Here is a 25482-nt window from a genome sequence, read left to right as displayed (position 1 = left end):
ATATTAGCATAAACCGGAGTGCTTAAATAGGATTTCAATTTATGTTTGTAATATTATTCAAACTATGAGACTTGTCTCAAGACTTATATTTTAAAACATGTACTGAGATAGGCTACACAATGCCCATGCACGTTTTAACTAGTTTTGTTAAAAATTGTTTTTTTTTTTTTTTTTTAAATCGGAGTGACTTTTTGACAGCCAATTCCGCCTACAGGTTTGAAAATTGAATTGAATCGTCAAAATGACCCTAAGTAAACAAACTTTAAATGTTTCATTTGAAAAAATCAATTGAATGTTTCTTTAAACAAAAATTTATCAGCTGTTCAATCATAATTTCATAGTTTGATCAAAATAATTAAACATTGTCTTTTTCCATAAAAATAACAACACTAATTTTGAAGCATGATTAAAAAAAAATTACTAAGAAATTTGTTCTACTGAAGGCGCCTATAAATCTGTAACATTAAAAAAATTTCAAGCTGTTCTTGGGGTAAAATGATAATCAGAACCCGTAAAGGAAATTCATTTTCCAATTTGAGTTAATTTCCATGGAGAAAAACATGACATTTTTCGAGTACTGAAAAAATCTATTTATCAATGTTACAATAATCATATTTAACAAATAGTGCGTCCATCCCGGGAATTCCCGGGACAAAAATCCCGGGATTTTTTAAATTTTGTCCCGGGAATTCCCGAAATTAGATGAATAGTTCAATACTTAGACTCGATAAGAATTTTAAAGCATTCATATTTGTATTCGGCATGTATCAGCATAAATTTGGCTTGTTAGGGAAAATTGATGAAAATTTAGTTTACAGATCCGCCTTGCGCTTTTAATATTTTCTGTTGAATTTTATTTATTTAATGTTCTGATTGTTTTGATTGATTTTAGTTACAACAGGAATATTACAAAACAATTAGTACACCGATTTCCAAATTTACTGCTCTAAAATCTCCTGTATCTATTCAGACTGCAGTCCCGATTATCTCCAGTTGGCGGTAGTGACTTAGGGATAATTTTTAAAATACGTTTTAATATAAAACATAAAAATCTAAACTTATCTAAAGTGTTGTTGTTTTAGACAGTTTCAATGTAATTGTTTAAGCTTTTGTAGTCATGTTATATAAATAAATAAAAAAGAAATATATTTAAAATTGCGGTTAATTCAAATTCCAAAGCACATCAAAAAGCGATTTTAATGTGTTTTAAGCTATCTTAAAAACTGCTGTCCTTGTTAAGATTGAAGTGGGTAATTCTCCGCCAACTCACACAGCAGTTGCCCCGATCCCTCTTCGATTTGCGTGAAACTTTGTCCTAAGGGGTAACTTTTGTCCCTGATCACGAATCCGAGGTCCGTTTTTTGATATCTCGTGACGGAGGGGCGGTACGACCCCTTCCATTTTTGAACATGTGAAAAAAGAGATGTTTTTCAATAATTTGCAACCTGAAACGGTGATGAGATAGAAATTTGGTGTCAAAGGGACTTTTGTGTAAAATTAGACGCCCGATTTGATGGCGTACTCAGAATTCCGAATAAACGTATTTTTCATCGAAAAAAACACTAAAAAAGTTTTAAAAAATCTCCCATTTTCCGTTACTCGACTGTAAAAATTTCGGAACATGTCGTTTTATGGGAAATTTAATGTACTTTTCGAATCTACATTGTCCCAGAAGGGTCATTTTTTCATTTAGAACAAAATTTTTCATTTTAAAATTTCGTGTTTTTTCTAACTTTGCAGGGTAATTTTTTAGAGTGTAACAATGTTCTACAAAGTTGTAGAGCAGACAATTACAAAAATTTTGATATACAGAAATAAGGGGTTTGCTTATAAACATCACGAGTTATCGCGATTTTACGAAAAAAAGTTTTGAAAAAGTTGGTCGTCATCGATCATGGCCATTCATGGTCACCCGCGACAGACACGGACGACGAAACAAAGAGAAACGCAAAAAGTAACTTTTTCAAAACTTTTTTTCGTAAAATCGCGATAACTCGTGATGTTTATAAGCAAACCCCTTATGTTTATATATCAAAATTTTTGTAATTGTCTGCTCTACAACTTTGTAGAACATTGTTACACTCTAAAAAATTACCCTGCAAAGTTAGAAAAAACACGAAATTTTAAAATGAAAAATTTTGTTCTAAATGAAAAAATGACCCTTCTAGGACAATGTAGATTCGAAAAGTACATTAAATTTCCCATAAAATGAAATGTTCCAAAAATTTTTACAGTCGAGTAACGGAAAATGGGAGAATTTTTAAAACTTTTTTAGTGTTTTTTTCAATGAAAAATACGTTTATTCGGAATTCTGAGTACGCCATCAAATCGGGCGTCTAATTTTACATAAAAGTCCCTTTGACACCAAATTTCTATCTCATCACCGTTTCAGGCTGCAAATTGTTGAAAAACACCTCTTTTTTCGCATGTTCAAAAATGGAAGGGGTCGTACCGCCCCTCCGTCACGAGATATCAAAAAACGGACCTCGGTTTCGTGATCAGGGACAAAAGTTACCCCTTAGGACAAAGTTTCACGCAAATCGAAGAGGGGTCGGGGCAACTTTTCCCGATTTCGTGTGAGTTGGTAGAGAATTACCCAAGTGTAAATTATCACCAATTAACAGTATTGAGTTAATTCTGTAATTTTAGGCTTGAAAAACATAACAAATATAATGAAAACATAGATTTTATTACTGCTTCAAAAATTTCCCGGGATCCCGGGAAATTCCCGGGATTCCAAAAATATTTTTCCCGTTTCCCGGGAATTTCAAAACCCGGGAAAATTGGACGCCCTATTAACAAACTTTTGAAAATTCAAAATTTATTCAAATATTACTTCTTGAGTTACCTTGAACAGGACTTCACCGCCCTGGGCTCTTAAGTGTATGAAAGTATGGCACGAAGTGACGGCGCTGAACATCCATATTTTAACTAATAATTTAAGAGTGCAAACGGCGAGATTCGAACTGGAAACCTTTGGATTGTGAGTCCAGTGCGCGGCCCGATCGATCCACATGGGCGGGTAGGGTTAAATTTGCGTTGTTTTTCATGCGATCTGTTAACAAACTTGGAAATCTCCTGACTTGCATGTTTTTCACACATTAATTACAGTCGACTCTCTGGTTGTCAATATCGAAGAGACCGTCGAGGAAGAGAGTCATCAAGTTACAGAGCGATGCAAAATGAAGACTCGATTGAAAATATTTTTTTCTTGATACCCAGCTATGGGAGAGAATCATGGCAACGTCCATCAAACAAAAACAAACTAATGTCAAACACCCTTCAAAGCTTCGTTTCGCCAAGAAAAATGTCTCTGCAAGCCATGAGAAAGAGAAATTATTGACAACCGGAAGAGATTTTCAAAGCAAACAGAATCCAAGGGACCGTCGAGGAAAAGATCCTTCAAGCAAGGGAAAATATCGAGGAATGAAGATTATTGAAGTATGCAGATTGAAAGGACTGAAGAATTCATCGATATATGGAGAATTATTGATATCGAGAAGATCGACAGCCAGAGAGTCGACTGTAAATGCTTAAACCACGAATTCCCAAACTAATGTTATATATAAAATTTAGATTGTTTTAAAAATAAATTTTCTAAAATTCATAACTCAGCGGCAGAATTATTGACCATACTTCTCTATGGCTCAAAATTTGCGAGTTTTGGTCCCCCAAAAACCTGAAATCAAAAAAATTCGAATATTAAAAAAAATACATATATTAGGAAATTAAATTTTGGTATAGTTGATTTAAAAATCGGCTAATTTTTTCCGGTAAGCGTGATTGCCTCCCAGTCGGCTTGGGTTCGATCCCAGAAGGTCCCGGTGGCATTTTTCGAGACGAGATTTGTCTGATCACGCCTTCCGTCCGATAGGGAAGCAAATGTTGGTCCCGGTCTAACCAAGATGTGTTAGGTCGTTAGCTCAGTCCAGGTGCAAAGATGCAAAAAGAGGTATGAAATTGCCTCAACAATCAAACCTTCTTACACCTAGTTTCGAGTAGGAATCGAGTAGGAATCGCAATCGAGAACGCCAAGGCAATGCTGTAGAGCGAATAATCAAAAGATGATCAGAAAAAAATAATTGAAAAGTTACAGATTTTCGAATATTTACGTACCATTTGTATGGAGACTTGTATGGGTGAACCAATGACACAAAATAGTTTCTTTGGTCATAGCCTATGACTCATAGGGAAGGCCCTACAAAGTGTGAGCCAAATAAAAAAATAAAAATGGTACAAATCGGCTGATTTCGTAGAGAATTGCTCATTATTTTATTTATAAACAGTTTTCAACATATCTAGAGTTTTTTTTAATAGGTCCTTTAAACGTATGTAACACATATGACACTTACAAAAAAAATTCTAGATATTGAACATCATCTTGGATTGCACGCTCCCAGATCACTTTTGACGATTCTAGTAGTTTAGTAACCCCTTAATTAGTTAAAATTTACCAGTCGATATAATTTCTTATTTGGAAGTTGTGAATCTTGACCACGAATATCGTGCCACGATATTTAGACTCAGGAGGGTTGAGTTAGTCTAGAACCATCAAAACCTGTCTTTTTACATGATTTGCCCTTCAACGCAAAAATGCATTTTCATTGGAAATATGTGATTTGCAAAAACGAAATGCAAAAGCAGCTATGTTTGAGCTATTTTTGTAAAATTTCGTGACTTCAATTTCAAAAACAGTGGTGACAAAACGGAGATTTAAATAAATTTACTCAATATTATGTATCGTATCCAGTTTGTGTAACTACCGGTAAAAGGAGTATGTGACATTTTGTCATGCATTGTAAACACGCGCTATGAATGAAGCTGCTGGAATTTCCCCCCTTCTTCCCAACGTTTCCCGGCAATGTCATTGATCCTTTCACGGTATACCTACCAATTATGCCGATCACATCAGCACGAAAATTAATTATTAGTCGCAAATTTTCCACCCGAGTGTGTTGTACGAGGCGAGCTTTCAGTGACGAGAAAGTTGGCGGACCCAGACCGCATCAAAAGGAAATCATAAAATATACAAGAGCGTTGGAAAAAGGCAAACCAAAATCCCTTATTCCATTTAATTAGCAGCTGCCTTACACCATGGCGAAACATCCTTTCATCATCATCATCAGAAGCAGCATCATCATGCTCAACTTCACCGGGGCGTCACCTGAACCGAGAGGCTCCACCGACGACCGCCAAACCAACCAGCCTGGGACGACGACGTCGAGGTCAGAGAGATTGTGGGGAAGAGCCCGTTTTACTCATGGTTTCACAAGGTGGGGGCCCACCTTCCACATAATAGTAAAAGTAGCGAGAAAAGCGAAACCCTTTTGCCGTTTTCCAAATACTGCTGAGGCGTATAGAGTCAGTGATTTTGTTTTCTCTGATGTGCAAAACCGCGTTTGAGTTTCTTGACAAGAGTTCCCCACCCGGCCCCTCGTTCTAACTCAGTCTTTAAAGTCAACCAATGGGGGCTGGGGAAAGCAACTGAGGAAAGGGAAGGGTATTGCGGTTTTGAGGGCGGAATTATAACCAAATAGCTAATTATTTATAATGAAACCAAAATTTATGAGCATTTCGGGATTTGTATTTTTCTTTTCTAGCGAATCGTTTTGGTTTTGTGGGGTTTTCGTAGCCAGGTTGACGTTAGGAAGCAATCGGTGCTCTCTTGTACTGTCCACTACGTGTCATATAAGTCTTATAAAGATGTGGTAATTGATACTGTCAGGATACTGCATTGTTAATCCAGAAGTCTCGCGATTGATCCCGTTATCAAAAGCTTTTTTTCCTTGATGGATGATTTTTTCGGGGAATGAACCTGACAGTTGAATTTTCACGGACGTCTCGTATACTTCGTCCCACCCGTGTAGATCGATCGGACCGCGCACTGAACTCACAATGGAACATATTGCATGCATGTTTTTTGGTTAAATGCAAGAGCGACGAATCGCCATAATTCTCCAGACAAACTCTGGAGAAAAACGTTACTTAATCCACCTTTAGGTGGTTTATGCCTTCCTCTCATTTATAGTGATTCCAACCCGCCTAAAGTGTCCACATGTTTATGAATCTCCCCTAACGTTCACAGCACCTAAGAGGTCATAATAAAAATAAGTGATGAGTATAAAAACAGACTACCAACAGACTTTTTGTCAAGATTATACAGACACGGCCTTTGAGGAAAATGGCATCCCTCTAAACGGCTTTTTCGTGGCGATCAGACCCGACCAGTTGAGGTTATGTGAATTCAGACCATTTTTTAAACTGCTTGTAAATTAAGATAGGTAAGTCAGATCTTGAAAATTCTTACTTCACCTAAAAGGTCTTCTCATATGCTTTCTAAAAATATATAACATGTGGGGGTTTCATGAAAAAACACCCTTTTTACCATAATTTTAATTTAATAAGAAACAGTTTCTTTAACATAACTTTTTAAATACATGATAAAACTGCATGAATTTAAAAAGCAACTTAGGAGACGTTAAGACGGATCGATTAAAACCATTCCGGTCAAAATCGGTTGAGCCTGTGACGAGATATTCCAGTGACATTGATTTGGTACACATTTCTACATACAGCCAAACACACAGACATTTGCTCAGCTGGTGATTCTGAGTCGATATGTACAAATGAAGGTAGGTCTAGGAGGTCTAATTAAAAAGTTCATTTTCCGAGTGATTTTATAGCCTTTCCTCAGTAAGGTGAGGAAGGCAAAACCATTCGGCCCTGTCTAAATATTTTTGAAAAATACAAAGTGCACGTGTTTCTGGGGATCCAAAACTTCATGCTTCCCCTCGAGTTAAGCCTGCGTAGTCATTTTTATCATTGTTTGTTGGTCAGTGTAACAGATCATAAATTGATGCCCGTGTGCTCTCTTGTACTAACTAGATAGGAATCCCAGCAAACTTAGTACTAGACACACCGGCATCTAAATACTGACCACTAAGGCAACATTTTATAGATTTATTTCTATTATTTCGGATTATTTAGAACCTTGACAAAAATCACTCAGCTTTTTTACATTTTACAAGCTTGTTTACAAATAATTTACAAGCTCGCAGCTACAATTCCGAACGCAGTTACTACACTCCCATCAAGAGTCGTAAACCCCAGAACAACATCATTTTATGTCGGAGCAATAAGCAATGAATTGAGTCGTCTTGAATTGGAAAAGTCTCGCAAGACTCAACAATAGCAGCAGCAGCAGTTCAAACGAAGGTGAAGATTTCTCAACCAGAAGAACAAGCTATTGAGCGAAAAATGAACCCAAACAAGAGGATCGTTCTTTTTTCTCCTTTTCTTGTGGTGGCACTTTTTGGTGAGCGAAAGATTAGAGGAAGGAAGGTTTGCTCTTTCGGTTCACTTTTACTCCTCTTGGCCCATTCACTCCAGAAGAGGAAACATAAATAAAACGGTCTAATATCCTTTTATTGTGCCAAATATCTTGATCCATAAAGCTCTCTCTCCGTGTTCCGCCGGGGTGCCCTCGAAGCCCCGAGCGACAAAGCGATGATATTTTTTTCACTTTATTTTCCGGCTTTTCCCACACTCTGTTAGAGCCGTTTTATGTTTGCTAAATTTTATGGCCTCAATTTATTGAATAATATTCATAATAGACCCATGCTTCACGGAGCGCTTCTGGGGACAGTTTGAAGAAAGACCACCCCCCCAACAAACTGACTTTCGCAGATTATGGTGGCGTGCTTGTTTGCAAATAAAGAAGCAAAAGGGGTTGTGGATAAAGGATGGCGCCGGTAGTTGCGTCCCATTCCGGAAGCTCAACTCGGTACCATCTTGGCAGACCGTTGCGCGCTGCCACTGGACGGATCGTTTGTTGTGTGTTGTCGCACGCTTGGGTTGATAAACTTTTGGAAAGTAACGGACAAAAAGGACCATGATATTCTGGTACTTCGAAGAAGCAAGACTTCCGAGCTAATATTAACTTTTGCTTGTAATAATTGAGCTATAATGGGGGGTTGTTGACCATGTTGGGCTTATTGATGATTTAAAACAAAGTTGAACACATTAACTACCTATCAGAACAAAGATAAAACGAAAATTTTATTCTTATTTCTCTAATGTAAACTTTATTCCTTTTTTTATTTCAGAAGAACCAGTGGAAGACGGCAGTTCATATATATTAGACAGGGGTAAGGCACATAGCTTTTAAACACTTAACAGCCAATCTCTGCAAAAAAGATTGACATTTTTGCAGATTGATAAAAAAAAATGGAAAAACGGCACAGAAACCATTGAATCATTTTATTATTTTTTATTTTTTTGCTGTATCGAGCGATTTTTTCAGTTCTCCCAATTTCTTGTGCTCATTCCAAACTATTTGTTTTTTTTTTAAATAAAAAAACATTTTTATTTAATAATCTCCAGAAAACTTGTGTTCTACAACCACAGTTTCTTACATTATCTCCTTGAACTGACTGAAATTTCCAAATCAATTCCGAATTATTGCAATCATCTTTTTTTTTTGTTTTTTTTTTCTTTTCATTAAAAAGAAAACTACTGTTATTTTATTCTTCAGAAACCATCGAATCATTTTTTTTTGCTTTATCGAGCGATTTTTTTTTCAGCTCTCCCACTTTTCTTGTGCTCATTTCAAACCATTTGTTTTTTTTTAATAAAATAAATACTTTAACTTAATAATCTCAAGAAAACTTGTGTTCTACAACCACAGTTTCTTACATTATCTCCTTGAACTGACTGAAATTTCCAAATTAATACTGAATTATTGCAATCATCTTTTTTTTTTGTGAAAAACAAATCAACTCTTCTCCAAACTCATTGCAATTTATGTTGTTGCTCTTTTATGATGGAAATCACTTTTTTATTTAAAATCTCAAAATCAATGTCCATTGCATTCTCTCTTCGAACTTTTCCGTACGTGTTATTTAAAAAAAACATTTCCACTCCATTTTCTTGTTTAGGTTCTTAATTAACCCTTTCTCATGTTTTTTTTTTATCCGATTCACGCTCAGAAATCAGTTGAGGCGTTCGTCAACATTATATGTGATCAGTTGAGGCGTTCGTCAACTGTTTTCATTTTTTTATTTTTTTTTTTTGCAGTTGAGGCGTTCGTCAACTCATTTTTGTTTTTTTGTTTGTTTGGTGCAGTTGAGGCGTTCGTCAACTGATTTTTTTTTGCGCTGTGGAGGCGTTCGTCCACTCCATTCCTCTCTCTGTCTTTCTTTTTCCATTGAAATCCTCACCATACGTACCTATCGACTGCGCCATGTGGTAAACTCACGGCCAAAACTTAAAAAATGTCGTCAAACGACCGTTCGCTACAACTTTGCAAACAAGACTGAAGACCTTCCCGACAAAAGCCACTCTCCACGATCATGCAAAGAGCGCACTCACACTTACGACTCTTTCATTTCATTTCTCCCGCGCCGCGCGATTCTGACACGACGTTCGAAAGCTTTTCAGCCATCGCCGCATTCGTTCGTTATCTCTCTCTCTAATTTCTCTCTCTTTTATTTAGCAAAGCTTTACGTTGCGCAGCAGACCCAACCTAGACGAAGCACTCACACTCATACAGCGTGTGTACACGTTGCTGACCAATTTCTTGGCACACGATGGTGCTCTCGCTTTATGTGCGTCGTCGTTGCTTTTCAGCAAACCAAGCACAATCGATTTTCGACTTTAACATTTGAAACGGTCTTAATTCATTTCTTCGTCTTACTTTCCATAAAATAATTTATTCATTTAAGTTCTTTTTATGCATGAATTATTATCCTGGTCTTATTCTCTACAACGGTATACAGATATTTGCTTGTTTAAACAATTCGTCATCTTTAATCAGTATTGTATACAGCTATCTACATAATTGTTTAATATTTAAATCAGTATACTTATATATAACTCCTTGTTAGGTAGGTGATTCTAGTATGAGCTAACATTTGGACATTTTTAATTTAAATTTTGGTCATTTCAGCTCAAACAAATCAGCACCCGTTATTGACTATTCTTATCTAGCTAAAACGTAGTGGAGTTATTGTTACTATCAAAACACACAAAAATCATTGAAAAATAAACACAAAAGTTTCGGAACTGTTAGTGTTCCCTGTAATACAACAAATGGGTCATTAGGGTGGAATTGGAATTTTTTTTCAGCTACTTGTTGTCCCTTTTAAGGTCCCAAACAACTTCCCAAAATTTGGGAGCGATTAGTTAGGCCCACGATTGACGCAAAGTGAATAAAGTTTGTATGGAAATAGGGGAAGGTGGGGCAAGACGACCATATGGGGCAAGAGAAACAATCGCTCGTACGGCCGTAATTTTTACAATTTTGATTATTTCCAGTATGAGGAATTGTTGCTAGCAATGCAATTAGCTGATTCTACTACCACATAACCGCCAAAACGACGTAAACGCCACGGGGCATGAGATTTAATGAAGTTTTTTTCAAAACCTTTGTTTTCTTATAATATTTGGAAAGTACAAAATAAGGTTTAGGGTTCGATTTAAGGCTCATTTTATCAAAATGCTATTTTTCCTAGATCAGTAGTGTCCCTACCAATGACTTGCACCTATTATAAAGTATGATTTAACTTTTGGCTATTTTTGTTGAGAGCTTTTAAAAAACCTTGTCCAGGTGGGGCAAGTGTACCATATGGATTTTTATTATGGAAAAAATACGAATTGCTGCAACATCATATTTTATTGGGAAATTAATACATAAAAGTACTTAAAAACTGATAAACAATTGATAAAAAAAATTCCGTACAAAATATAGTGATATTATGAAAATTTCCTTTTTTTCATCTAAGTAATAATTTGTTTTTGTATAAACGATAAATTTTTTAGTAAAATATAATTAATTAATCTAAAAATTAAAGAAACGTTTCAAATACATTCTAATCTGATGTACCTAAGTGATAACAGTTCAATTGTTAGCAAATTAACATGTTATTTCATGCATTGTTCCTCTTGCCCCAACGGGTTGTTCGTCTTGCCCCACTAGTTGAGAAGAACGTACGGAAAATCATTTTTTTTAAATCAATTTTTTACATTAAAAAACAGGATTTTTTAAAAACTTCTTCTATCAAAGTCTTAGTCAAGACCTGGAATAAGATGATTATAAAAAAATCCGACAGATTTTTAACGTTTTTGATGGGTTATAACGAGCATTTCCTTAGCTTGTTACACTTGCCCCACTTTCCCCTAACTATGGGGAATCATGCATTTTCACATTTTTGAATTTACAAAAATCATGTTTTATTATTTTATGAAACCAATCCCGTAGGAGTTAAGCCCTGAATGTCCTGAACAACTCTCTCAGACAGTATGGTGCTAAATTACTTCTAACAAAAGTTCCAGAGCGTTCACGATTTCGACATTTTGAAATACTCGGCAAAATTATACTTTTTGATAACACCGCCAAGTCAGGCGGAAACTTAAAAAACGTAACTTAAACAACATAAAGGTGGTTGATGCCTTCCTCACATTAATGTACTTTCGATAGGGTTGTCAGATTGTCAACCTATTGTGCAAAGGTCATTTGATTACGCATCCAACGATGGGTCATTTTCATCAAAATATCTTAGATCCGACCTCCAAAAAGTTCATAAATAACACTTAAGTGCTTTAAAATTTGATAGGGTTGTAAGATCCTAAAACTTTTGATCTCTTTGGAAAGGTCTTCTCAATACCTTTCTAAAAATGTATAACATGGTGAGTTTACTTACAAAAACCACCCTTTTTAAATCTTCCGGACTTATGCTAAAATCTTTTTTTAGCACAAATTTTGAAGTACTTAACTAAACTTCATAATATTAACTGGAATTTTACGAGACAAAGTGTGGCAAGGAAGGGAAGGTGGTCCGTGAGAGTGTGACGTCACGCTAGGCTATTTGTTGAATACTAAAAAATCAGTCTTAAAATATTTTTTAAAAAAAAAGTTTGATAGACTTTACTTATAAATTAAACACAGAGTTTTTAATAAGGTCGTTGCAAATATTTTTCAAAATTTATGTCACCCCCTCCCTTCAAAATGTGTCGGAAAAATCAAAGGACAAAAAAATATTATTTCAAAAAAATTCAAAATTTCAAAGAAAAAAGAAGTTAAATCGACTCAAAACAATCTAAAATGCATTTTCTGCACTGATAATAATATTAAGCATGTTTGGGCTGGATTAAAAATATTTTGATTTTTTTATGAAATTCCACCGCAATTGTTGCAAAACAACTGGACAGGTGTTTAATGCATTTTAAAATACTTTTTTCATTCAAATGTTGAAACCATGGCTCGTAAATTCAATTTTTAAACTTTTTTATTTTTTGCCCTCCCCCTTCGACTTTGGTCAGAGGCGAGGGACATTAAGTTCAAAAAATATTTGCAGCGGCCTAATAGATTTAAATCATCAATAATAAATAATAAAAAACTTCCTCGATTGAACTCCAAATTAAAAAATAATCCTACATTTAGAAATCATGCAACAACTGCTAAAAAAAAAAATTCAAAACAACCTATGAGTCTTGGGTGTCTCATGCCGATAGGAACTTTTGAAGATTGAACTTTTTTAGATTGAACAAAAAATCAAGATGGGGGGAGGGGGTCCGAAAAAGCGTGACGTACTTTTCGAGGGGGGGGGGGGTCAGAGTCAGCGTGACAAAATGTGACATAGTCGATTTTAGCGTGACATACTTTATGGATGACGCCTAATATATTTGAGGAATTGGGGTGCAACTTAATTGAATAATGTCTTCTGAACATTTTTTCATAACGATTTTAACTATTTGTGGACACACTTTTTCCGGTTTCGTGTAAGCTGGCGGAGAATTACCCATATGTTTTTATTTTTATTTTTTTCAAAAGACTTTGAGTATCAGAGCATTAAGAATGCTTCTCCATAATATGAAATACTGAATGCTCCAAATAATTCCTCAACATCCAGCAGCGAACAACTGTAATCGACTGGAATTGCAAAACTTTTGCCTCCCCAGCACAGCCCTATGAAGCGTAATTAAGCACACTCTAAAATCCACTTCATCGGGAAGAATCCTTTACACAAAACTTTGTCTAGCTACCTTTCGTTCATTCAACTGCTTTCGCTCAAAATCGGAATCAATCTTCATTCAATCACTGAATCAGTTCTGTGAGGGAGGAAAGTATAAACTCGAAACGTATGCTGATTTTTATCTTCAATACCTCGTTATAACTTTTCCTGGCTTGATGGGAAAAATAAAGAACAAGTACGAAAGCGAAAAAATCAAATGTTCGAACCACTTTCGTCCTTCTTTCCACTGCTGCTGAATCCAACTATACCAGTACACACAGTTGGAATAGTTGGTTCATCCTAGTGGAAGGATCAGCCCAGGGAGCTTTCAGTTCAGGGCTGAACTTTGCCACTTTGGTCTCAGTGCACATTAATCGGTGAAAGCACTGAGACCCACCCTGGTAAAACTATCCGACTATCCGACGATGGAACAAAACTTTCTCTATAACGTTAATTTGCATAACTTTCAACAGATTACGTGCTTAGTTTACGAAAATCTAGGTTAAAAACTTAATTGCTCCGACTCTTTTGCTCTGGAAAGGGGCGTAAGGTATCCTTTTTTTCTGTTCACTTTTGCACCCTTTCGTTTTCGTTCCAAAGTCCACCCAGGATCCAGGACCAACCTACCAGTGTGAAGCCGGTTCCCGCTGCGGAAACGGAACACGCGGACCCTTTTGGTTATCTTGGCCTCACTTGAAAAGCTCCGTCAGGAAGGCGAAGATGAATGCACTTAGACGCTCTATTTAGCATGCCTTTGGTGGCTGCCACGTGGGTTTACTTATTCAGCGTGTTGTAAAAGTGTGTGTGTTTCTATCTGCGAGAAGAAAAGGGAAAACTTTTCAATTTAACACCCCAACTCTGGTGGTGGTGCGTTTTCTTATATAGTTGCTCTTTGAGCAGGAGGAAAAGCATAGTGCCTGCAAGTTTTCAATCTGCCGTAAAACGGTTAATAAGTCAGGCGGATGCGGGTGGGTGTGATTTGGGTTGCCCCTTGGCGGAACCCATGTTAACTTGGTCTTAAATTGCATTATGAGGCAGTGTTTTTACGCAGAGGTCATGGTTTTACAAGAATGGAGGTAAATTTTGTTTACAGACTTATTAACCTAGTCTTTTCTAGAGTTCTTTTTTAATTTATTTAATCAACTTTTTTATTTCATTCAAAAAGTAAAAGGCTGACTCATTTCATGGCCAACAAACACAGTTGATGAGAAAACCAAATGAATTTGTTTTGTGATCAGCTGTGGTTAAACTTAATCCTAAACTGTCATTTTTTTTTTGATATTTGGAAAATGATACAAAACAGAAATGGTAACATATTCTTTTCCAATTTACTGCCTTTTTCTGAAGACACATTTTTCAACAATATGTAGCTCAAACCCAAGATAAGGTAGTAATTTGGTGTCAACAGAACTTTTTAAAATATGAGCTCAATTTGGTGGCACCACATCGTCGTTGTCGTGCTATCTTGTCGCACGTGCATTTTGGGTCATATTGAGTTAAGAACGCCATTTTGTGCAGCTCTAAATGCCTCACCTCTTGACCTTCAAAGATCCCCAAAACCATGCCTGACTACCATATACATTTGTAATTATAACTCGGGATTCCGGCAAAATAACCTTTTTCTAAATTTGCATTTTCGATAAAGCCTATATAAAAAAGTGACTGTCTCCTTTGCAAATTTATTGTTTCAAAAATTTTAGTTTTCCATAAAAACCAAGGGTTTCCAGCAAGGCCACATTTTAAAAGGGCCAAACATTGAATATTACGTCCATTTAAAATGCTAGTCTTGATTTAAAAAATTTCATAATATTTTTTTCGAAATTTCACAAATGTTTCATAAATTAACATTGAAAATCGGACCATTAGTTGTTGAGATATCGTCATTAGAAAATGGTGGGCTGTTTGGGTGAGACTTAGAAAACTTCAATTTTCGTGTTTCTTTTTCTTTAAGCCGCTGTATATCAGCAACCAAAGGTCCAATCTTCAATGTATCTTAGACAATTTTATAGCAAATTTTCTGATCTTTTCAAAAAATATATTTTTAGAAATGGTCACTCATGGTCACTATTTTAAAAAATTGAAAAACTGCAAATATTTCGCTAAAATCAAACTGTTGGTGCCTATATCTAGAAAACGGAGCCCTTTATCAAAAAATATGTAAAGTACTTTTCGATTGTAAATTCAATTTTGCATTAAAAATAATGTCAAACTTGTTTTTGCATGAAACTTCGATTTTTTCCAAAAATCACTATTTTTTCAAAAATTCATAACTCGGCAGCAGATTTTTTGACCATGTTTCTCTATGGCTCAAAAGTTGCGGATTTTTGTCCCCTAAAACATATCAAAAAATCTTGAAAATCAAAAAATACGTATTTTGGGAAATTGAGTTTTAGTGAAAAAAAAGTTGATAAAAAAAATCCTCAAATTTTTTTTTCCGTGTACCTATTTTTTTCTCAATAGTCCTCAACAATACCTACAACTTTGCCGAAGACACCAAATTGATCAGAAAATTCACTCAAAAGTTACAGCTGTTTGAATATTTACATACCATTTTTGTATGGACAGCTGCCAAAATTGTATGGAGACTTGTATGGGTGAACCAATGACACAAAATAGCATATTTGGTCATAGGGAAGGCCCCCACAAAGTTTGAGTCAAATCAAAAAATACAAAAAATAAAAATGGTATAAATCGGCCGATTTCGTAGAGAGTTGCTCATATGGATCATTTTCGTTTTTTCACTAACTGCAACTGCTGCACTAAAAATGGTATGAAAATACCAAATTTTGGTATTACTTGTGCAAATATCAGCGACCAAAATGTGCTCTTGGTTGCCCAGTAATAGATGGTAAAATATCATGAAATCATACCAAAATCATGTATGTAGAAGACCACAGGAATACCAAAAAAATGATTTTCCAAGGGCGCAGGAATACCTAAAATTAAAACCATGGCAATACCAAGTTTTGGTATTCAAGCAATGTTCAAAAATCCAGAAGACCTCAGCTTGGTATTGAAATGGTTTTATTTTGAGGTATTATTTTACCCTTGGAATAGCATGGTTTGGTATTGTTGTGCCCTTCCACATACAAGACTTTGGTATGATTTCATGGTATTTTACCATCTATTACTGGGCAACCAAGGGCACATTTTGGTCGCTGTTATTTGCCCAAGTAATACCAAAATTTGGTATTCCCGTGTTATTTACCTCTGCTCGGGCATGGGAATTGTCTTGACAGTTTTTACTTCAAATTTCAGACAATTTGGTCAATCCAATCTCAAGATATCGTGGCACCCGTAAATCAACTCGGTGCTTGAAAAAAAAAAACGCTCAGAAAGTTTGGAAGTTTGCTTTGCACATGGTGATATATCAAGCGTGAATCGTCTGTTACTCACTTTAAGCATAAAACTTTCAAGAGTGATTGGAGATCATCTTTTTAGTAGATTTAAAAAGTTTTCTGTAATCTGACATTTTGGTAATCTGACAATAAAACTGTAAAATTATATCCGGAATTTCAAGCAAAAAACTTCATCAATTTGCCGGATACTCTATTTTTTATACAAAACATTGATAAACTTTAGAGTAATCGTCAACATTGTTGTCAATTTTGAAAACATATACAATGAAATTGTTTTTTTACGATCTTGGAAACATTTCAATGTTTACAAATTTTTCAAGATAGATTTGCCGGATTAGATGAAAAGATTTGTATCCGTTTCTTGCAAAATGTTTAATTAAGACTTGAAGAAAACCACAAATATAAAATTGAGTGATACAAATTTGAAGATTAGTTATAAAAATTAAAAATTTACAAAGGCTTTTTCAACATTATTCCATCTTGGAATGGTTCATTCACACTAAAGCTTATTGAAAGTTGTAACAATCCATATTTGTTCTGCAATTTCAGATTTGCCAAAATTTGGAGAGCCCATCCAGAACCTGACGGTTGCCCTCGGCCGGGAAGCAATACTGATTTGTGTCATCGATAATCTTCAGACGTACAAGGTACACGTGTAACATCGTCCACTTTTTCTTAGCCTTTCCTCCTAAACCGGTCAATTGTCTCCCCTCCACAGGTCGCCTGGCTGAGGGTGGACACGCAGACGATTCTGACGATTCAGACGCACGTGATCACCAAGAACCACCGGATGACGATAACGCACGTCGAGGGCCGCAAGTGGGTGCTGCGGATAAAGGACGTCAAAGAGTCGGACAAGGGCTGGTACATGTGCCAGGTCAATACCGACCCGATGCGCAATCAGATAGGCTTCCTGAATGTCGTGGGTAAGTTTGGGGAATGACCAAAAATTTTCTTGTTTGAACCGGGGTCATAATTTACGATTACCAATAGGGTTCTGATTCGTGGGCAAATATTAGGGCCCGTTCGTTTGTGTTTGGATTGTGTTGCGAAATGTTTGCTCTGCCGGCGGATGTCGCTCGAGCCTGATGGTCAAAAATATGTGCTCAATCATGCAATGTTTATTTTCAGTACCGCCAAATATCCTAGACTACCCAACCAGCACGGATATGGTCGTGAGGGAGGGCAGCAATGTCACGCTAAAATGTGCAGCATCCGGCTCACCCCAGCCGGTCATCATGTGGCGCCGGGAGGGTAACGAACCAATTAGTACGGGAGGTAATTTGAAGGCAGCAAAAAAAAATCTCTCAAAATGAAAAAATCACATCCATCATGGCGCAGACCAATTATTTAGCTTGTGTCCTTTTTATTTTCAGCTTCCAGTCTGAACGCTTCCACATTCACAATCTCCCGCGTCAATCGACTTCATATGGGAGCATATTTGTGCATAGCTTCCAACGGGATCCCGCCATCCGTCAGCAAGCGCGTCATGCTAATAGTGCATTGTAAGTATCGAGAGAAAAACAAATAATAAAAAAAACGAGTCTCCAACCCTAAATCCATCAACGAACGTTAAAAGCCCTCAATTATTGAGCTTTAGCATTTTTTCCTCTTTTCATCCTTTCATTCACAGTTCCTCCCATGATTTGGATCCAGGACCAGTTGGTGGGGGCAGCTCTGGGTCAGCGGTTGACCTTGGAATGCAACTCCGAAGCCTTCCCGAGATCAATCAATTACTGGATGAAGAACGATACAATCATTACTCAAGGTAAGCCGGTGCCAGGATTAGTCTAATACCTTGGCCGTCGTCCGTCGTCCATCGCCCCATACATAATCATCATCCACGCATCGATGCAAAAGTCACGCAGGAAAATTCAATAGAGCGACCGATCGGAACCAGCAGGTCACACGTGGCACGTTGGGGTCGAGTCGAGGCGTTTGACCAACGTTGGGTCGTTTCTTCTTTTTTGTCCTCACTGGAACCGGAGTGGTGGACAAGAAGCAAGCGGCTATCACGACAACATCCATCATTAGTATTTTCCCTTTCACTGAGCTTGCTTACTGTTTGGGGACAACCCCACCAGTTAGTCCGTTGCCCTGGCAGAGATGTACCGTCAGCTTGGGTAAAATTGAGTTAATGTTTTTGAATAGTTTCATCAAAATTTACATAAATTTATGGGTTGTTTTCGACTGGACACTTGTTGCGAGTTGTTTGTGGCTTTCTCAGTCAATAAAACAGATCAAACGATCTTGTTGTTTGAAATTGCCCGACGTTTCAGCTCGTTGCATTATTTTTGTGACAATGACAACACACCCAATTTGTCTTCAAGTTTCCAAAGTTCTTTTAGGTATATGTGGTGAATAATATTCCCTTCTTGGTTATAGCTGCGCTAATGAATTAAATAACTTTTAGTTAAAGGAAGTATTTTCTTCGTTGCGTCCAGGACATGTTTTCTACTATTTTATCAACACCCAAAATCTTAATAATAAAACTATATATAGTTTCGAGCAGTTGGGTTATTGATTTTTAAATCGTAAATCGTTTTAAAGCGTAGTTTTTTGTAGTGGTAGGGTACTTGCTGAAATAATCTTGCAATTTTTTTACATATCAACGTTGCATAATTTTTTAACATTTCAACATTGTATAAATTTTTAATATTCAAATAATTTCCAAAAAATCTAAATCAAATTATTCGCTCTACAGCATTGCCTTGGCGTTCTCGATTGCGAAACTAAGTATTCGAAGGCTTGATTGTTGAGGCAATTGCAAACTTCTTTTCACACCTTAGCTTCCATCCACCCCGGAATTCGTGCTGACGACCTTTGGATTGTTAGTCCAACTGCCTACCAGCGACTCCACCGAGGCAGGACCCAAGGAGATGACTCCTACACCTTGACTGAGCTCTATCGACCTAACCGTTTAGGTTAGACCGGGGCCAACATTTACTTCCCTATCCGACAGAAGGCGTAGTCAGCCAAATCTCGTCTTGAAAAATGCCACCGGGACCGTCTGGGATCGAACCCAAGCCAACTGGGTGAGAGGCAACCACGCTTACCCCTACACTACGGTCCCGAATAATTACCATTGTTCTAAATTCATGGTAATTCGTGAAATTTGAAGATTTCTGTGAAATCCCGTTGTTAGCACCGCAGTCCCGATTAGGCGCGCCAGACTGTAGTGTTAAATATTTATTATCGCGGACTTTCTTTAATATAAAACAATGTACACTTGTTCCGTTGTACTTCAACTCTGCTCGTCCAAGGACGAGCTCACCTTTATTAAGTATTTTCATGTCGGTAGATCAACTACCTCCCTAGTATTATTGACTACCTATCGACTTAACTTCATTTTATCTCCTAGATTTAGTCATTGCGTTTACCTGTTGACGTACATAAGTTTTATTGTCTTATATCGCCAAACAGAGATGGTAAATATGGGAAAAAGGGCGTGTTGTGGTTCAGGCCACAACATCACTATCCCCCTCGGAAAAGGTTTTTTATTATCTAAGAGATCTTTTTTATCTTATCATTTAATGTTGTCAATAGTGCTACAATACTTTGAAACCTATTTATGTGACATTTATAGATGTGTTGTCTGAATTTGTAGAGGTTTTGTTTTATGTAGATTGTTGTCATTTGTTTCATAAGTTTTCATGATGTTTTTGATTTTTTCTGAAATACGGTATTGTTTTGTTTGGTACATATTGTTTACAAATTTTACTTAAACTAATGTTAGTTGATGGAACCGATTGCCCGCGGTTTACTCGGGATTAGTAGGATACAATAAAAGTAGTAAATCAGTGATAACTCTTATGGCTAAATAATAATATTTTTATGTTTACTGATTTTGAATGGATTCGTTTCATATTTTTGTTTACTGTGCTATTATGAATTTTACTTTCAATTTAATATGTTTTTTTCTAGACAGCAAAAATAATGTTTTACAATTGAAAGACGCGAAAATTATGCAAGTTACATTGATTACATTTCCTAAAATTTAAAAGATTTCAATAAAATATATTTGAAATGTGAAATGTACAGGATGACTGTAGGCGTTGAAAATGTGTAAATACACTTTGTGATGATGGTGCTGAAGATGTCTTGATGTTGTTGTTTTGGAACCATTTCGATTGTTAACGGTTTCGTTTTCGTGAATCTTTTGATGACGACCACGATCTCGGCGACGATTAGATGAAGATGAAGATGGCGAAACAATTAGAATTGTTTGGTCTGAAGGTTGGAACGTGGGGGTCTCCTTCCCCCTACAAAAATAAGTTTTGTCTTATGCAGATTTTACTTATTTACTTTGTATTTATTTTACTTAACTACAAATGTATTTTATAAAATTTCAAAACTATGTTAAGTGATAATCGAGATGTTTGTTTTTGTGTTTATATGTGTGTTTTTAGTGTATGTATTTATTTTATAATTATGTTGTATGTTGAATTGTTTTTATAATGCATGTATTTTTGTAAATAATTATTTTTGATCATTTTTTTTTTGTAATTCAGTTGGTACATCTATAATGTTTATATTTTCATGGATAAAAACTGATTTTTCCCTTTTTATACATTTTTGGTAACGTTATTTTTAAGGGATCTATATATTCATAAGTATCTACGAAATTGTTTGTTGTTCCTTTTTTAATACTATCATTCAAGTCATGTTTATTGAGTATAAAGTCACAATTTGTAATCTCCTTATTTTGTTATGAACTAACAGTATATTTAAAAAAAATAAGAGAAATTGCTATAAAAAATACTTCAAACTAGTTATTATACTAAATGAAGTGAAATTATGATGTTTGTGTTATGACAGCAATTAGTAAACCTATTTGAAAAGATTTCCATGTATATTGTTCGCTTGATTTTTTTTAACTTTAAGATTATTTCTTGTGTCTGATTTGAAAGTGGAAAATATGAATCAATCTTGTGTGATTTTTTTGATTAGTACATTACATTATATTGCAGTGTTCTTAATTGAAATTTATTCAATATATGATGGTTGTTTTTTTTTAAGTTTTAATATTAAGATATGAAATTGATTTTTACAAACCAAATTAAATCAATCAAACTTAAATCATATTTACAATATCGATTGATTAAATATAAAGTATTAAAAGGTTGATTTCGATATCTTTGATTGCTCGTCTGTTTTTTTCGACACACTATGATTTTAAATTAGGAAACTATTTTGCTAGTTTTGAATTATTTGTAATATTTGTATAATATATTTAATGAATTGATTTACTTTTAGCTTTTTGCATTGCATTTTTCTTTATTCAATCTGTTATATGTTCTGAACCATTTATTTTTATTTTTTACGAATAATTTGTTTTGAAAATGATTTTGTATTTAGCAAAAATATTTGCTTTGTTTCATTGATTTTGTATTTAGCAAAAATATTTGCTTTGGTTCATTTTTGTGCACGCTGAATGCTTTTCTTAGATTTTTGCTTGATAGAATTTTTATTATACTTTCGCTGAACATATATTTAAATCAGATGTATTCTCCGGCAAAACATATATGATTTAAAATAATTTGCTTTTTCGATTAAGGTAGAGTAAATCATTAACATTCATTGATATTTGATATTGGCCAGATATCAACATAATTGATTGTTAAATATTTAAATATTTCTATCATGATTGTGTGTGTGTGTGTTTTTTTTTGTTTATCAGTAAGAATACTGATTACTTAGATCATCTAAGTATTCTATAAATTGTTGGTAGAAGTGATCATTTTTATTTAAGAAAATATTTTTCTCGTTTTCAATGAAATAATTTTTAAATTTGTTTTGTTGGTAATCTAGTTTTTGACATTGTTTTTTATCTTCATTTTTTATAATTTTAATTTGCTCATTATGTTTTTCGTTAAGCTCGAAAATTTTTGAATTATTTTTGATTTCCTCATAATTTTCATATTCTGCTGTTTTTTGATTTTTATGTAGAATTGGATTTTCAGTATTGTCACAAAGGTTTTCACTGATATTTGGATTGTTGAAATTTTCAGCTTGAATATACGAGATTTCATCATTTGAATTGTTTTTCGCTAAATAATTTTTATTTTTTGGCATACTGTTTTGCCAGTAATGATTATATTTTGTGTTATAGTTGTGGCAATTATTTGTGTTATTATAACCATTGTTGCGAGAGTTGTTATTTTGAAAATTACCATTTGTCATATTATTATTATTGTTGTTATCGTAATTGTTTATAAAATAAGGTCTTTTGTTTTTAAAAATTGGAACGAAAGTTTTACCCTTATGATTAGGGTTAATTTTTGTATCTTTATAATGAATGTTTTCCCTTTTAGGAACAAAATATTTCCAATTATTTTTACCATGAAAGTAATTCATGTTATTTTGTTGTCGGATTCTATAAATTTTTTCTTGTTTTGCATCATTATTGTTATTGTGCAATGGATTAAAATTGTTACCCTTATACCTGGGATTGAAGTTTTGGGGACCTTTTTTCCCAGAATTCAAACATGGTTGAAAATGGTTTTTGAATTTAAAATATTGAACTCCGTTGTTTTGAGCTGTAGATTGTTCTAAATTTCCTGCTCTGTCAATTAATGGTAGAAATTCACCATACATTTTTTTGTCACCTAAATTTAATTTTTCCAAAGTAATTTTGATTTCGTCTAAAGTAGACGCTTGGCCTAAAATAATAATTGTGTCGATGGACAACAAATCTTTTATTTTCCATACAGCTTTACCCATGGCATGCTGATGGAATAATTCAAATTCGGAGCCACAATTGTTTTTTATTTTTGTCAGAATATAATTGAGTCTAGCAATGAAATCAGTTAAGGTTTCATTTTGCTTGATTGATGATGCATTCATTTCGTCTAATAATTCCAACATCAATTTTAAACTTGGTTTAAATCTATCTTGCAAAAAAGATTTAAGTTGGTCCCAAGTATCAATTTTTTTGTTTTTGAATTCATATTGTACATTTTCCGAAAATTTACAGTATTTAATCACTGTAAGGAAATGTTTCTCATTTATATTTTTTGTTTTATAGATTTCGTGAAAAAGATCCACAATTTCTATAAAGGATTTTAATTTTTGCACCGAACCGTCAAATAGTTCGATGTGTTCAAATTTCAACCAATTTTCCATGTTTGTTAACACTCCTCCGTCCAAGGCGGAAAAAAAGTTGGAACGCTAACTTCAACTCGCTGGTTCTCAGCCAAAACTCAACCAATCTGGATGATTCCTTTTTCCAGAGATTTGTACGGATCTCCAGATGAGCCTAGAACTTTGCAGATCTCGATTTGATCAATCCTCTAATTACTACGACTAAATTAGTCGGAGCAACTTTTTTTCCGCGTGTATTTCCGAAAAGCGACTCAAGCGGGAACATTTTTGCTACGCTGCAAAAATACAATAACTTTGTTAAAATGTTAGCAAAACCCATAAAATTATATATCAAAATTTCCGTTATGATCTCAGGATTATGATGAACTTCTCAAATTTCCATTATTTTCTCAAAAAAATCACAAAACTACGTAAAACTACAGAAAAAATAAAAATGCCTCATTTTATGACTAAAACTTTATGGTAAAATCATTGATTTCATTGATTTTTTTTCATGAAAATGTTTCAAGTGATCTAAATTATATGTTTCAGAATCATTCTGGGTGTGTTTCTTCCTGAATACTACAAAATTTTACCAAAACTACGTAAAATACAGAAAATTTTATGCTTACCTTTAGAACTTTATTTGTTTCATTGTAAAATCATTGATTTATTTTATGAAAATGTTTCAAATAATCTAAATTATAAGTTTCTGAATCATTCTGAGTGTGTTTTCATCCTGAATACTACAAAATTTTACCAAAACTACGTAAAATACTAAAATACAGAAAAATTGATACTTTCCTTTAGAACTTTATTTGCTTCATCATAAAATCATTAATTTAGTTCATGAAAATGTTTCAAATGATCTAAATTATATGCTTCCGAATTATAAGTTTCCGAATCATTATGAGTGGGTTTCTTCCTGAATACAACAAAATTTTACCAAAACTACGTTAAATACAAAAAATTTAATACTTTCCTTTAGAACTTTATTTGCCTCAAGGTAAAATCATTGATTTATTTCATGAAAATGTTTCAAATGATCAAAATTATAAGTTTTCGAATCATTCTGAGTGTGTTTCTTCCTGAATACTACAAAATTTCCCCAAAACTACGTAAAATACAAAAAAATGTATACTTTCGTTTAGAATTTTTGCTTCATGGTAAAATCATTTATTTATTTCATGAAAAAAATTCAAATAATCTTATTTATAAGTTCCAGAATCATTCTGTGTGTGTTTTATCCTAAATACTTAAAAAAAATACCAAAACTACGTGAATTAATGTAAATTTGATACTTTCCTGTAGAACTTTATTTGCTTCATGGAAAAATAATTGATTTATTTCATGATGTTTTTTTCAAATGATCTAAACTATAAGTTTCAAAACTATTCTCAGTGCGGTTCTTCCTAAATACTAAAATTAAATTACCAAAACTAAGTAAAACACAGAAAATTTCATAATATTTATAATTTTATGTTGGTATTAGAATGTAGAGCATTGTTTTGGAAGCTTATTGTATGGGAGCAGTTCTCTACAGAATCGGTTTTTTTTCCTTTAATTTTATTTTTTGTATTTTTTAATCCGGCTGAAACTATTTTAGTGTCTTCGATATGCCCAAAGAAGCCATTTTGCATCATTAGTTCGTTCATTTAATTTTCCATACAAATTTGGCAGCTGTTCATACAAAAATGATATGTGAAAATTCAAAAATCTGTATCTTTTGAAGGAATTTTTTGATCGGTTTGGTGTCTTCGGCAAAGTTGTAGGTATGGATAAGGACTAATAATACACGGTAAAAAAATGGTGATGCAAAAACCACTATTTTTAATTTTTTTATTTTCTTGTTTTAGAGGACATAAAATGCCAACTTTTCATAAATTTCCTGAATGGGCAAAAACTCTTTGACCGAGTTATGATTTTTTGAATCAATACAGATTTTTTCAAAAAATCTAAATATTGTTCGCAAAAAATTTTCAACTTCATTTTTCAATGTACTATCGAATTTGCAATCAAAAAGAACTTCA

At 34.4% G+C, this 25482-nt stretch overlaps 1 protein-coding gene across 1 annotated transcript in view; it reads left to right on the top strand.

Annotated features, from left to right (window-relative positions):
- Positions 1-25482, top strand: part of LOC120422191 (lachesin-like) — a 70228-nt gene that overhangs the window by 18417 nt on the left and 26329 nt on the right. The window contains exons 2-7 of the mRNA XM_039585572.2: positions 8106-8147; positions 16919-17016; positions 17088-17295; positions 17501-17647; positions 17746-17874; positions 18003-18137. Of these exons, the coding sequence (XP_039441506.1) occupies positions 8106-8147; positions 16919-17016; positions 17088-17295; positions 17501-17647; positions 17746-17874; positions 18003-18137 (759 nt within the window). The remainder of the gene's footprint in view (positions 1-8105; positions 8148-16918; positions 17017-17087; positions 17296-17500; positions 17648-17745; positions 17875-18002; positions 18138-25482) is intronic.

The sequence above is a fragment of the Culex pipiens genome, chromosome 2 (genome assembly GCF_016801865.2).
Source record: "Culex pipiens pallens isolate TS chromosome 2, TS_CPP_V2, whole genome shotgun sequence".
Classification (NCBI taxonomy): domain Eukaryota; kingdom Metazoa; phylum Arthropoda; class Insecta; order Diptera; family Culicidae; genus Culex; species Culex pipiens.
The sequence above is the reverse complement of the archived record's forward strand: the minus strand, read 5'-3'. Positions and strand labels throughout refer to the sequence as shown.